Below are 15,735 nucleotides of genomic sequence, written 5' to 3'. Positions count from 1 at the left end.
TTCATCATGTAAATGAATATAGACATTTGTGTTAAAATGCTCAGCAACAAAATGGGAATTTACTGATAAGTAAAAGTCAAACATTCAAAAATATGATATTAGAAATTTTACCTTTTGTAGCAAAGCATTTTTATGGATTTTCCATTCTACAATGTCTGTTGTTTTTCATCACACTGGGCACACATTCGTTTTTTACTTTTTAATATTTTTTTTTAAGTTTTCTATATGCTCCAAATAAGAGTGGAAATTTATTTGAAGTTCATATGTGGAACGACGTAACCGTTCATAATAAAATGAAAAAAAACTGCGCCATCATGTAAAATATTCATACTGTAACATGCAATTTAATCGTCTAACGATATATTTACTCTGCTTGAGGTCTACAGCCCTGAAAAATTCGAATACTTCATCATAATTTTGAAGCTAATTTATCACTTGTACTGTAATATTTTCTGTAGGACTTGGAACATTGTGTGGATGTTGCCTTTCCTAAAGGTACAGAGCTAACGAAACTAGAACTTCAGAGAGAGGCTCATGAAGCATTTGCTTCTGTGCGATGTCAAGTCTATATTGGGAGACAAGAATACTTCACCGAAATTAACAAACACAGAGAAGAGGGTATAAACCAACCGTTTGTTTTACTCGGTGAATCTGGTAAATATTCAGTATCCTAGACATTTATATGTTGTATGTTATATGTTAATTGTCCATCATTCGAAAGTTTAAATTCATTGAAAATTATTTCATGGTTATTTTCTGCTTCGAAAAAATATTTCCCATACAAATGTTGTTTAAACGATACGATTTAATGGTTTTGCGACTAGTAGCTCGCGTTTCACAACATTTCATTTCAATTACAGATTGATAGTTTTTCAAGTTTATTCGTAGACATTTGTAAAAACCGCTTTATGCTAATCATATTTATATTGTCCTTATCTTGATAGAATAAAATTTACAGAGTGCGATCTTTGAAAGCAAATACAAGTAAGAGTCAATCATTCAAAAAATATGCAATTAGAAATCTTATTCCTCCTGTAGCGAAACATTTTTATCCGTTTTTCATAACAGAGCCATTTCCTCTGTCCCATAAGTGATGTATTATAAAATATTACTGCAAAAGTGAGTCGTTCTCCCTTAGCTTCCATTCACGTTAGCTCATAGCTTTACTGTCTTTCTTAGGTACATGTAATAGTAATAGCTTAAAGATTTATTTTATTCTCCCTCATTACACACTTACTGCTTAAAATGTTATAGAATTGCAGCAGATATTCGCGTTATAATATGACTTGTCTTAGTCTGGAAACATATCATCTTAGAAATGATTTTTCCGCAACTGCAAATCTTGGTTTTCAATAATAATCTTGTTTTTTCATTGGCAGTAGTGGTATCCATTGTAAAACATCAGCAGTCGATTCACATTGATAATACCCTTGATGATATCCATATTTTAAGAAAATGTCTAGCTTTTGATCAAATCTGACAAATTTATAGTCGTTTGAAACGAATGCTGCTGCCTGAGCAGGACATGCTTACCCTTTCGAAGCACTTGTTGCAAATTATATTTTTATAGGAGTCGGTGTTATAAGTGCTTTCATCTTCTTTTTATGCTTTTTTGTTTCCCTTATTTTCAGTTTTAAATATGCAATTGTAAAAACATTTTAGTTATAATTAACCTACGTGTAATGCCAACATACGAATTTCTTGTCGTATTCGTTAAATTATATTTTTCCAAAACAGACGAAGTTGCAAAACTTTGATAATAAAGCTGGAAAAGTTTCATTTTTGATGTACTTTACATGTGATGTTAAACGGCTATCACCAAAACAATGACTTTGAAACTCCTATAATCATTTTGTATTTAAAAATTGGTTGTTTTTTTTCAAAAAAGAAGGTAATATAGTTACTTACAAAATAACTCCTGTTTTCAGGATGTGGTAAATCGGCACTGGTTGCTAACTGGGTGAAGCAGATAGAAAATGCGGAACCAGAAACCTTTGTATTTGTTCACTTTATTGGAAGTTCCGCAGACAGTGCTCACTATATAAAGATGATCAGACGGTAGGTTCCTCTCATAATAGTTAAAGTTGGTTTGTTTGAACACTAACATCGAAGTTCGGAAAACCAGATACTATCTTAATTAATGAAAGGTTTATATGCGCAAAATGTAATGTGATTGTAGTAAAGAACAACAGAATCAGTTTTATATCTACATAGGAAGATGACATGATTATGAGGTATATATTTATATTTCTAATGAATTTCTATAGAAAGCGAATAGCATAGTGTCAGGAACGACTTGTCAATTGACAGTGATTTTAACATTTTATCTAATTCAGTTATTGCCCTGAACGTAAAATCTGTAACGAAAAAATGCAATACATTGTATCATACGCTCAAATGACTTCATGTTGCTATCGGACAGTAAGAAAAAAAAGTGTTTTTATGGTATATTTCAATGCTAACATGTGGAATGTATCAAAAGATTTATTTAAAAAGATATGAAAGACTAATTCCACTGAAACTATATTATTATCTAGTGGGGTTAATCTGGAACTCTTCATTATCATAGGAACACAAATGAAAAATTCATGATCAACGAACTAGCGGACATTTGATTTCTTAGTAATTAACATTAGCAGAATTGTATATGTCCACCATGGTAGCCCGTCCTCTATGATTGAAAATTTGGAATATTCAATATTAAGTTTACATCCTATAGTTTGGAGTGAGCATAAATGACGTGAATATATACAACTATAGTGATAATTGTTTTTACAGATTGTTTGAAGAGATGAAAAATTTCTTCCATTTTGACCTACAAATTCCGTCTTCTGACTCTGTACTAATTCATGATTTGGGACGATGGTTACGCATGGCTGGATCTATTACAAAAGTTCTTGTGGTATTTGACGCTGTTAATCAGCTAGATGATGGTTCTGGCGTGTCGGGTAAATTTGTTGTAACTTTTTAACTATGATATTATGAGTACATTTATTTTTAAATGTCTCTTTCTAGTATTCAATAAAAACACATTTAAGTGGTGCTAATTTTTTTTCTCATAAAATTCCTGTTTCTTGAAGGCTTATTGCAATAATTTGCTGGTCGACAGGAGATAATCGTCTTAGCTTGATCCTGATTCGAACTAATTATATTCAATATTGCATTTGATTTTCTTTTCGATATTACCACAAATAAATGTCTATATTAGTCGGACGCGGTTTTTGTTTTTCGATATAACCATATTGTATAAGTAAATGTGTATATAGGTAGACACGTTCACTAGGTAAGGGCAATAATCATATTTTCCCAACGAATTAGATGTGTAATGATATTTTATTGCAGAGAGTTCTGAACACGATTTACAATGGATACCTCCTGATGTTCCACACAATGTTTTTATTCTTGTTTCAACACTTCCAGGAAGGGTAAATTGAATTAAACGTACATACAGGACAGTATAAACATAATTTTATCACGTAAATTTAAAGTTTTAAAATAATCTGTATCGGATTTTACGACAATCAAATATTCATGATAAATTTACTGTCTGTCAAAGCGAAAGAACACGCCAGTATAATTGATAAATCACAAATATTTGTTTCAAAACTACCTAAAGTTAAAAAGTTAATATTTAAATGTTTATACTTATTAAAATGGGTTGTCATGCACACACTCATTAAAACTGAGGTCTTGGTATACTCTGACATAAGAATTGTTTCCAAAAGGCTATGGATACGTGTAAAGAGGCGGGATGGCCCAGCATGAAGGTTGAACCTCTCCAAGAATCACAAAAGATGGAGATTATCACGGACTATCTTGAAGGCATTTACAGAAAAACCCTGACAAAGGAACAGAAACAGATGATAGTAAATGAGAAGCAGACATCAAATCCCCTCTACCTTAAATCTCTACTGGACGAGGTAGTATTTTAGTGTTTATAATCATTCTACGAGACTGCATAGAAAAAAAATCTACATATTTTGTTATATTAGTGGCACCGAGTAAATGTTACCCCACTCATCGGCTTTTTATTCAAGCGTAATAATTAATTCATTATAATGTCAGAAGGAACAGGTTTTTTTCTGTATCAAAAGTGAATGACTCCTAATACATTTTCTAAAATCTCTAAAAACAAATAAATAATTAATGGATGCAAGATTTATTTTCCATCGATTTCATAAAATGTAAAAACAAAAGCAAGTCTTTATTTGTTTACGCATTTCTAAAGAATGGGTTTATCCGTCACTTCTTTCAATTAAAGTATTCAAAAGCCGGTAAATTCACACACAGCTATTTAATAAATTGTACATGACAAATACCATAAGGTAATTCATGAAATATTCTGTAGTATATGTGTTTTTGTTTGTTATTTTGAAATGCAGTGATTGTTTCTTCAAAAAAAGTATTTACTCATTTTCATGCACCCCGTTTTTGCTGACGTCTAAAACCATGGATGGGCAGTTATGACGTTAAATTGTTTTCTTTTTGTTTACATTGGCATTTTTTATTTGCAACTGGCGAAGAAGGTTGTGCCTTTGGTATTTATTTCAGATACGTGAAAATATTACATCCTCTAAAAGATGTGAAATATCTTCATTTCAATTCATTATTGTGGAGTTCATGTTAATCGGTCCTGTACAACTGGGTTGTGTGCTTCAGTTGGTTGAATGGAATAACCCCGGCATACTACATGCTTGGGTCGTCAGGTCATAATACGGAAAACCACAGTGAGGCAACGTGTTCGGAAAGATGTCACGTTCCTCGCACGAAGAACCCTGCTGTGGTATTCTATCGAAGAAGAAATCATTGGGTTCCACTACAGGAGACTTAATTGACCTACCCTTCCGACTTCTCCCTGTATCCAGTGGCAATCAAAATTTGTTATCCTTGAGTCCAATCCCATTTTTCACTTAACATCACTTTATGTTCTTTTTATTATCCATTTCATGTTCATCGCCTGGATATAGCTGAAATATTGCTGCTTGGGCGTTAAACACCAATATTCACTCAATCAATCAATCAATCAGGTTAATCGAGCTTCACATTAACGTGATTTTCACTTGAAATTCACTGAACACGAATTTTATGTGAACAACTGACGTGCATTTCACGTGAAGGCTCAACTCACCCGAATTTCAACTGAACTCTGTCACACAGTTTATGATATGATATTGTATTATTCATAGTTATAGTTACAACTTTAGGTACAAAACAACTTTATTTTATGTTTGTTCTTTTTATTTAGTTATACAAGTATATGTTTTTACTATAATCGCTTATTGTACTGATTTTCTTCCGAATGTGATGAGAAAACAACTGTTTCTGAAAGTTGTTTTTCCTTGGTCTAGGTAAGGATGTATGGTTCATTCCGTACATTAACCAACAAGATATCAGAGTACTTGTCAGCAGATACGCCCCAGGAACTCTTTGGTAAAATTCTGGAGCGACTGGAAGATGATTTTGACGACTCGGCTAGGTAAAGATTGCATGCGACAAAAATCTTTTTTTCAATAATTTTTTCACAATTCTGTTGCAAATGATAAGTAACATCGTGCACATGTACAAATTTGATTCCGTGTGAAAGCGTACATAAAATCCATTTAAATGGTATCTGACTAAGAGGTTGTGTTCTGTTAATTTCGATAGAAATCTATCAAGTAATGTCACATTAGAGATGAAAAAATTAAAAAAAAATTTTGGTTTTCTGAAAAGACGAGTGATTGAATTAAAAAATACATTTAAACTTTAAATACATTTTATTGTATTATTTTTTTTGCAGAAAAAGGTTGGTGCAAGATACAACAACAGCATTGTGGTGTTCAAATAAAGGAATGTCGGAGTCAGAACTCAAAGAGCTCTTAGGTGTTAGTACTTGTTACTCTTAGTCAAATACTCCTATCACATGTACTTACAAAACAAAAAAAAAAAAAAAAGAAAGTCGGTCTGACATGAAACAAAGGGATGTTGGGAGTCTTGGTGTATGTACGTTGCTTCGTCGTGTCAAATACCACTACAATTTAAAAGAAAAAACATAACGCATCTATCTAGAAATGTCAGTGTGACTCAAAGAACTTTTTCATTCATAGTAAAGTACAATATTAATTTCAAAGAAAACAAGACGTCCAATATCAAATAAAGTAATATAAGCTTGAACTTAAACAAAACTTGTTGATGTTAGAACTTGGACAAATTGATAACTAAAAAAAAGACAACTCGACATCTGTTTGATAGAAATTACATTTACGGTCTTTTATTCTTATAATAATGGGAGACAATGACAGTTTTATTAATAATGAACCTTGAACAATGCTTGAATTTCAGAAACAAATCTGAAAGTTATGTTTATATTTACAAATGTTTTGGTTTTTTTTTTGCGCAAACAGGTAAACAGTGCTGTTTGGTCGCCATTTTACATTTCCTTGTTTGAGAATCTGGTCAATAGAAATGGTATTCTGAATTTCTTTCACGACCACCTTAGACAAGCTGTTGAGAGGAAATACCTTTCAACACCAGAGACAAAACGGAAAGGTTATCTTAGGCTGGCGGACTTTCATTCTACGAAGGAAACCAGTACTAGAACTGTAAGTTTAGGTTTGGGATTCTGTACATACGCTTAATTCAACATTGAATACTGTGAGGTTTATTCATGGGTTTTATGGTTTGTCAAAAAAATAGTAATTCGCCTAGTTTAGAAAGAATTTAGTAGCGATCATAATTAGTCAACAAAAATGTTACATTTTGTTAAGAATTTTAATTCGTCATTGCCCCAACCTAATAAAAAACCCACAAAAATATGAACCAACGAACAATAGGAAAGAACTTGTTTCTGTAATTTTTAATAAATAATCAAATATACATTCTCCTTCAGCATATTAGAAAAGTACTTTTTCCACTTAATTTTTTTTATGTTGAATGAAAATATTTTCAACAGCTCCGTTGTAATAGAGAATCTTACGTAGTCATATTTATATATAAATAAGAATCTGAAAAATTCCGAAAATATATATAGTGTTTTTTTAAACTTATGACTTGCAAATTATTTTTATGTGACAAATCACTTGCTAACCATGTAAATCATTCATCTCCACTCGCATTGTATTTGTATCTTCCTTAATGAATTCTTACAATATTTTCACACTTTATTTAAGATATTAGGTATGCGCCTTTCTGGTTGATGAAGAATAATTCCTTGCGTTTTTATGAAACATTTTAGGTGGAAGAGCTTCCTTTTCTTTTTACAAGAGCTAGAGAGCTAGAGAGACTTAAAGAAACCGTCACTGATTTGAAAGTTTTCTACAAACTTTCCTCTGACGAAGACGGGATATATGAATTGGTGAAAGCCTGGAAAACGGTCAGTTGTTTAGAACCCATCTGATCAATAGTGGAAATCTTGTTTTAATTCTTTAAAATTTTCATGTTTTCCTTGGAAGATACTTTTGATTTCTAAATGGGGCGTACATTGAAATTGTTTTTGGGTGCTGTCCAATGTCAAGTTCTTGTACGAGTGGTGGTATGCGTAGCGTGACAATGTGTGCTACATCATGCTTTTTTTATTTCTCTATATATAAATTAGATTTCCTTGCATCATAACTCCAATGTAGTATTAAAGCAAGAAGAGAGCCGTATCGGACTTTCATTATTATTACAGTGTCTATCGGACTTTCATTATTATTACACTGTCTATCCGACTTTTATTATTATTACAGTGTCTATACAGTTGGCCAAAACATATTAAACTTCAGATACCTTTCATTGCTACGAATGTTTCACCGACAGATATTTTATTAAATCCTGCCCTTTTCTTTACATAGCTAGGAGGGTTTGCATTATCAGAAGAAGCGTACATGTCGAAAATAGAGGAAATTCCGAAGAAGGACATTGAAAGCAATCCTACTTATTTCTGTGAACTATACAGGTAATAAGTCTTTGAATGATCTCATATTCTAAGAATTAATTTGAAAAAGCGAAAATGAATTGATCTGTATCTTTATGATAATTGATTGCAAATATTTTTTAGGGACACAAGTTACATTTACGTGCTCTTTTCTTAACATAACGTTATTACATTTTATTTTAAGTGCCCGATTATTGTAAGAAGTTTTTATGTACAAATGAACTTGAAATCGAAGTAGTTCTGTTTCGTTTGATAGATGTGGTATTTTAAAAACAAAGGTCTTTTTTTTACCATACTAAGTGTAATATGAGATTAAACATATAAACATTTATACATGGATGACAAAAAAAAAACAAACAATACATATTATTGAGTAATGTACTTTATGTTTTCTATCAACTTGACAAAAGTGAATCCTTTTTTCCGATGCAGTCGGTATAGTTTCGCTTTTTACCCTTTGACCTTAAAGACGCTCTTCCATGGAAACGCAAGTCACCTGATCGCAATTCTGTTCCTCGATTGACGAAATACTGATAACTTAGTGGCGTTAGAAAAAAACTATCGAAACATGAACTTGCTGCCATGTGTTATTTCCTGAATGAATATAGAAAATTTCAAGTAAAAAGAACAAATTTAATGCGTCTGCTATCTTTTTTAAAGATAGTACTTGTTTATTAATTAATCCAATTGTATATAATACTAAAGAATTATTTTGTTCTTAAATTGACTTTAAGGATCCAATAAGTATATAATGTTTTGCGTCATTTTTTAATAAATGACATTTTGACTCGGAATATTCTTTTTATTATAGCCTACAAAAAACGTCGTAGGCGTGAATAGGCTGACATAAAACCCAAATTTAAGGGCCTAAATTAATTGATGACGGCTATGAATATTGTTTAGTTTGCACGTTGATTTTCAACTGGGTATAAGATTTTTGGTGGTGCAGTTAGGCTTATTGTGAACATTTCTGAAATTAGGCTAGTTCCTTCACTGCTAGTATCAGCCAATCAGATACAAGTATTTGTTCACGTGCTTCTTAGCATCAAAAGTGGAAAATTTTGATGCCAACAACTCTAGATTTGCTTTGGTGAAAATCAATTTAAAATTAAGCCGACATAAATTAATTTAGGCCCCTAAATTTGTGTTTTATGTCACTAAACCATATCTCCATATCACATCACTTATTTCGTATTATATATCTGTATTAAAGAAGGTTCGGAATAATGTACCCCACACAACCAGATTTTAATTTAATAACTGTGATGTACAAGATCCTTTCAAATTAAGTTGTTATACAAAAACTTAATGCTCCGATCCTATCACCACCATTCATTGCAGGTTTTTGTTGATTTATCAGATAAACATTATACGCAATAACGCTTATTTTTTTTTAAAGTCGGCTTGGCAATTTTTTCTTGCGCATTGGAGTAGTGAACGCAGCGAGGAAAGTCTATGAAACCTTGATAAAACAGTTAGAATCCAATTATGGTGAGGAATTTGGTACTGTTGTTTACAATCCACATGATCGATCATTTAAATACCGATGTAAACATCCAGAAGTTATAAAGGTAATTTGTTTTAATTTCCAACAGTAAAATAATGAACACTATAATATTTTAATTTTTGCACTGTACTAATTTTCGCTTATTTTGCAGTGGACAAATAAGCGAGAAAAATAGTACCTGCGAAATTGATTTTCAACACTTAGAAAGCTTACCATTCTTGACATTTTGAACAGTAAAATAATGCCTGCGTATATTTTCATTTGACAGTATCGTGTACAGTTGTTTTCTATTTTTATATGGACAATGTTAGGTATTTAACAATGTCATAGCATGCGAATGATTTTACATTGTAATTTAACTTCAAACGTTAACCGTATTATTTAGCATTTTATTTATCTATTTCTACCTATTTCACTCCTCCATGATAAACTGTATTATTTAGCATTTTACTTACCTGTTTCACTTCTTTATAGGAAAATGGCTTTTTGAAGAGTAACAAATTTTAACTCATCTAGATATAGTTATGCAGTTCATTTCATGTGCTAATATTGTATACTTAATGTCACATCGCCCTTTTACCATACCCTATTTCCCCATGTCCATCGTCTTTTTTCCCCATTCATTAATTATCGCCCCTCTGTGTAAATCACGAGTTACAATGTTAAAAATTAAAATGATGATAGGATTCTCCATTTTTCACATTGTTGAAAACAAAAAACAGTAAAATATTAGTCTGGCAAAGTTTGACGCGAATCTCCCTCGTCACTTGTTCTTTATTCTGTATCCCCATTCCTTTTATTTTATCCAATTAAAAGGAAAGTTTACCATATACAGATACTACGTTACATACTTAAATCTATATATTTCATCTGTATTGTGTGTAATTTATTGTAGGGTCTTCATGAATTAGGAACTGTATATAGTAAACTTGGTCATTACAAAAAAGCTAGAGACGTATATGAGGATGCTATATCCCGTCAAAATAGAATTGTAACACCAAGCCAAAAATTGCAGGTACCCTTAAGTGTTTTAGTAACAAATATCAATGTCGCGATTAATGTCCCTATTTGCATTTTTGCCCGTAAAAATTAAGGTAAGAAAATGCACTTAAACCTCCATTGTTACTTTAGAAGAAATTTTATTAATTATTCTTTTTGCATTTGGACTTTTAAACTAAGTGTAGATATAGATCATATGAATTATTACTTTTACAAAAAAAAACATATTTGCTTTCGGTACTTTTAGCATAAAAATGTACCTTCCGACTCTAACTAATAGTTTTTTGTTAATTCTGTTTAATTTAATAGTACTTACTACTTGTTTATTTTATGAAACACCTATAGCTGTGTGAGGGGATGCTTGGACTTGCTGCAGTTCGGATACAGCTGGCGGAAATGATGGAAGCTAAAGTGATGATGACAAAAGCTCTGGAACTTGCAACATTCGTTCTTGGAAAGAAACATCACTATGTGGCTGCAATATTTTCACGGGTAATTTGGACAATATAAGTGTATTCATGGAAGTTCAGTAATTGTGATCTTGTTGAGTTTTAACGTAGGTAGAATAACAAAATATTTGAATTGATTGGCAAAAATACCGCATTGATTGCTAAACTCCAGGCAAAAGTGAAAAACATACTCCGGAAAGGAAAGGTTTATATATCAAATGATGATATCGGTATCGATGCCTATATGATATAGGTGGACAAAAGAATAGTGGTAGTCATAAATATTCTTTTGATTAAATTTATCAATTGCTTTGATTATTGAGTGTATTAACATTATGATATACTCATTATGTTCATACTTTGAAGTTTAATTTTACACATCTCACATGCAATCACCACAAACAAGAACTTTTTCTCCTCAATTAATTAAGATTTTGGAAAAATATTGTAAAGGGCTTATTGCTTAAACTTTAAAACAGATAAATTAGTAAAACATACTTAGTACTCGATGGATTGTTACAGTTTATGTAAAAATAGAATTGATTTTGTAAATAAAATACTTGTGTAATTATTTTGTATTATAGTTAGGACAATTGGCATACAAACAAGGGCGTGTTGACGAAGCCTTGGCATACTATTTACAAGATTTGAAAGTGACACGTAGCGAGGTCGGAACAAATCATCCACGTACTGCTATTGTTCTCAACGAAATTGCCTTGGTGTATGATGACAAAAATGACATTTCGGCGGGAAAGTTATACGAGGCAGCATTAACAATTATCCTCGATACTTATGGAAACGATTACCTTGGCACTGGGAATATTAGGTAAGGTGTATATGAAGTAACATTACAAACGATATTTAAAATAAGTTGTTTATGTTTATTTCATTTCGACGAGTTTAAGAAAAAAGAGAACAAAATGAAAAAATGAAAGAACCGCGTTTCAATGTCCCCCGCGTAAAAAAGTGTGGACAACTTTTAATTCACTGAGCCAAGGGCCGTAATTTCTGCAAAAATCATTCAACTATAAACACATCGGAATTTAATCAGTAATTTCTCATAGTAAGACTACACACAAAAGATTAAATCAAATTACAAAAGTGCGAAAAAATTAAATTTCAGTGAAATTGTGTCCAAGGGCCATAACTTTCGTAAAATCATTCAAACGTAACCAAACTCTTCATAATATGGCTACATACCTAAAACACATTTATTTGGTAAAAGCATTACAAGTGCGGAGAACACAGAGGGACGGACGGCACGACGGACCGACGAATGGACGGACACCCGTTATTTTTATGTCCCCTCGCGACGCGTCGCTGGGACAAAGAGGGAGATAAATCAAAATAAGGATGAAATCATCCCTTTCGTTTATTATTGGAACATGTTTAATAAATGAGCTAATTGCAACCGTATTTTGTTTTCTGAAAACACACGATTCTCTCTTCAGTATATTGATATTTTTTTCATACTGAGAATTGTAGTAAGGAAATTTGTTTACGTTTATGAAATTATAGTAACTTAATTTACATTTTTTGTCTCTTAAAGACCATATAGTAAGTGCACATACTAAATGGTAAATCTTGCTTCACATTCATGCATTTATTGTAATTTCATTTGTCCAAATTTGAAGTGTTATGCAAATTGGTTATTTATCAGTACGAATCGATTAAAATGTAAATTCACACCAAGCTAAATATTTCTCTTATTAATTCTATTTTCAAATCCAGGTTTAATTTAGGAGCATTTTATTTCGGAACAAATTACTTCTCTAAAGCTCTGTACCAGTTCACCGAGTCCTACAAAATACACCAGCTGTTCCTAGGGGATGACCATCCAGATACTCTGGCTGTGAAAGAGGCTCTGAAAAGTGTGACGGCGATGGTATCCACCGATGATGTGAATACATGATGTAAATGTATTTTGGCACTGAGTTAGGGACAATATTTCAAAATGAAAATAAAAACTTTGCATGTGCTTTTATGGAAGCGTAGACAGGGATGGAAGCCCTGGAATAATAGCATAAAGTTGAAAAGATGATGTTTTGGGGGGAATTAGAGGCGGGAACCGTGGGTAAAGTGTAAGAATTTTGCTTTTGTTTTGAAATTTTGGGAGGATAGGGATAGCATATTTCCTGTCCACTGATTGCTTTGTGTATACATTTTAGTCAGATTCCATTTTATTACTTAAATGTTTCTTTACTGTCTAATTATTTATTAAGTAATTGTCTTGGCTATGTATTACATGTGGATTACAGTATATATTTTTTATATTTATAAGCTAAACCTCCAAGAAATCATAGGTTATATATCCATGTTGTACAATTACCTCGTTTTTAATCAATTTCTCATATTACCACAGTTTAGTTTGTACTTCTAATATAATATAAAATTATAGGGTTATTGCATGAATACTGGTTAATATTGTCCCGAGCAGAATATTATATTACACGAGCTTATATAGTAATAAATATTTCAGTTAACATTATACTAATTTGTTGGATATAATGCATTTGACAACGTTGTATATGTTTTATTGCACTAGTTCGAATATGATGTATAATAAATATATGAACTAGTGCAATAAGAATTTATGAATGTTTGATAAATTGTAGTAAAATTGAAAGGAATGCATTTTTTGTTTGTATTATTTGAAAGAAAAATGGAATCACAATAACTGTCACCAAACACGGAAATATGTTGACCCATATAAAGAGGTCATTGTCATTTTTATAACAACCTGTCAATATCCCGTTCAGCATTTTTTACCAGACGACAACAGTGCAGTAAATTAAAAACGTATTCGGAATGTCTCCGAATTTTTCCAGATACGAATGAAAGTTTGCGTGCAAATATCGGGATATATTGCATGCTTTGTTTTCTATTGATTTGAATAGCTATATTTTATAGCCTAGCTGGCTGAGTGGTCCAGGGCGTGTCGCTGTGACATCCCTGCAAAAAGACAAGCGCCCACTAGGCCAGCTATATCTATATCAATTGACAAAATGTGAATCCGCTACTCTTTACCAATACAAAACCGTTCCCGTGACCAATAATATTGTAGCCAAATTTGTCATTTATTCATGGAGTTTGAAAGAGTAATCAAGGGAACTAAGGTTATAGTGGTAATCAAAAGAATGTAATCCAGGAACACAGACCAGACATGGAAAACAGAAATACACAACAAAGAACATAAAGTAACTAAAATCATACATACAAAGTAACGGAAGTAAATGAGCAACTCGGACTCCATTAAAAACTGGGAGCATGGACCAGTTGCACCGGTAGGGTAAGCGTCCTCTTTTTTTTCTAGAAACACCCGCCGAGTTGCTCATAAAAAGTCAATTCCGGGGTACACAAACGAGGAAAGGAAAACTATGACCCGTTGAATAAATCAGTTGTCATGGTGATGAAAAGGTCGTTTAAGATAAGAACGAGGTAAGGAACAGAAAATCGGAACTACAGAAAGTTTTTAATGATATACGGCTACAGCTATGTATTGACCTTTTTGTTCTTCCCGGTGTTTCTATGTCAACGCATTACACCTTATTTGTCTCTATGGTATTGTAGTTCTTTTTGAGTGAGCTATCATCTTGTATTTTAATTTTGTGTATCATAAAAAATCAAAAACACCAACAGTTCTTTTCACTTTTCTGCTTGAAAAGCGGGTGGTATATTGTGATCGTGCTATCTGTCCACCCCAAGTTTTAATTGACACTTTTTCTTACCCTACCGGTGCAACTGGTCCATGCTCCGAGTTTTTATTGGAGTCCGAGTTGCTCATTTACTTTTGTTACTTTATATGTATTATTTTGAATATTGAATGTTCTTTGTTGTTTGTGTCTTTTTTCCATTTTTGGTCTTTGACCCAGGATTACATTCTTTAAATTTCCGTTAGAATCTTGGTTCCCTTGATTCCTCTTTCAAACCATCTAAATGACTTTAGGAGTTTCGCTAAGTGAAGTTTATTCATTGTCTTTCTGGGTTTCAATTTAAACGTTTGGAAGTTCGTTGTATGTGCCATTCAATAAATACCCACCATACATGTAACTGTTGTCATAAATTACAACAACAATACTGTATAATTGTTTTAACTTGCATTTTAAGGCCTACCTAAAATGTGTGTTATTTTGAAGCACGTATTTACATTTTTTTAGGCGTTCAAGTGTTTCAATTAATTTTAATATGCCTACTGACTTTTCCTACAAATTTAAATTGTAGATATCCTATACAGACAGAGTCGCTAAAACTGTGGATATCCTATACAGACAGAGTAAGTCGCTAAAACTGTGGATATCCTGTACAGACAGAGTAAGTCGCTAAAACTGTGGATATCCTATACAGACAGAGTAAGTCGCTAAAACTGTGTGCTATTTAAATTGTGGATATCCTATACAGACAGAGTAAGTCGCTAAAACTGTGGATATCCTATACAGACAGAGTAAGTCGCTAAAACTGTGCTATTTGAATTGTGGATATCCTATACAGACAGAGTAAGTCGCTACAACTGTGTGCTATTTAAATTGTGGATATCCTATACAGAGTAAGTCGCTAAAACTGTGTGCTATTAAAATTTATTGGTACATGAAGTGAACAGAATTGAAAGAGCCAACCTTGCTTTATAACGGGTAAATATATAGTACATTTCATAAAGAAAACTTAAGGTGTTAAACAAAAAAATCTCGGTACATCACGTTGTTGGCTTGTAAATACAAACAGCTTTATTCTATATCTTTTTTTTTTGAATGATGTAGATATCAAACTTGTTGAGCTGTATATATGTCTTAATTGCCGGATTTGCACATCTCCGTTTAAGTAAGCACAATAAATTGGCAAATCACAAATGCAACTACATGTACAATATAGATTCATGTTTGATATCGTGC

The 15,735-nt window shown here is 32.2% G+C and overlaps 1 protein-coding gene across 8 annotated transcripts in view; it reads left to right on the top strand.

Annotated features, from left to right (window-relative positions):
* LOC148617722 (uncharacterized) overlaps window positions 1–15,555 on the top strand; it is a 35,098-nt gene extending 19,543 nt beyond the window's left edge. For 7 of the 8 annotated variants that reach the window (XM_088585241.1, XM_088585238.1, XM_088585237.1 and 4 more), the window contains 15 exons: window positions 459–654; window positions 1,929–2,058; window positions 2,779–2,948; window positions 3,343–3,425; window positions 3,726–3,920; window positions 5,349–5,476; window positions 5,780–5,864; window positions 6,384–6,581; window positions 7,214–7,351; window positions 7,812–7,915; window positions 9,294–9,465; window positions 10,297–10,416; window positions 10,746–10,892; window positions 11,434–11,675; window positions 12,581–13,483. In XM_088585241.1, coding sequence (XP_088441367.1) covers window positions 459–654; window positions 1,929–2,058; window positions 2,779–2,948; window positions 3,343–3,425; window positions 3,726–3,920; window positions 5,349–5,476; window positions 5,780–5,864; window positions 6,384–6,581; window positions 7,214–7,351; window positions 7,812–7,915; window positions 9,294–9,465; window positions 10,297–10,416; window positions 10,746–10,892; window positions 11,434–11,675; window positions 12,581–12,761 — 2,289 coding nt within the window. In that variant the 3' untranslated portion in view covers window positions 12,762–13,483. Of the gene's footprint in view, window positions 1–458; window positions 655–1,928; window positions 2,059–2,778; window positions 2,949–3,342; window positions 3,426–3,725; window positions 3,921–5,348; window positions 5,477–5,779; window positions 5,865–6,383; window positions 6,582–7,213; window positions 7,352–7,811; window positions 7,916–9,293; window positions 9,466–10,296; window positions 10,417–10,745; window positions 10,893–11,433; window positions 11,676–12,580; window positions 13,484–15,070 lie in introns of those variants that run through there. The other variant, XM_088585235.1, reaches the window with a different exon arrangement.
* Window positions 15,556–15,735: the final 180 nt, after the last annotated feature.

The sequence above is a fragment of the Perna viridis genome, chromosome 5 (assembly GCF_037379345.1).
Source record: "Perna viridis isolate PV_CMFRI_1.1 ecotype Kerala chromosome 5, ASM3737934v1, whole genome shotgun sequence".
Lineage (NCBI taxonomy): Eukaryota > Metazoa > Mollusca > Bivalvia > Mytilida > Mytilidae > Perna > Perna viridis.
This window is presented reverse-complemented; position numbering and strand designations above follow the sequence as displayed.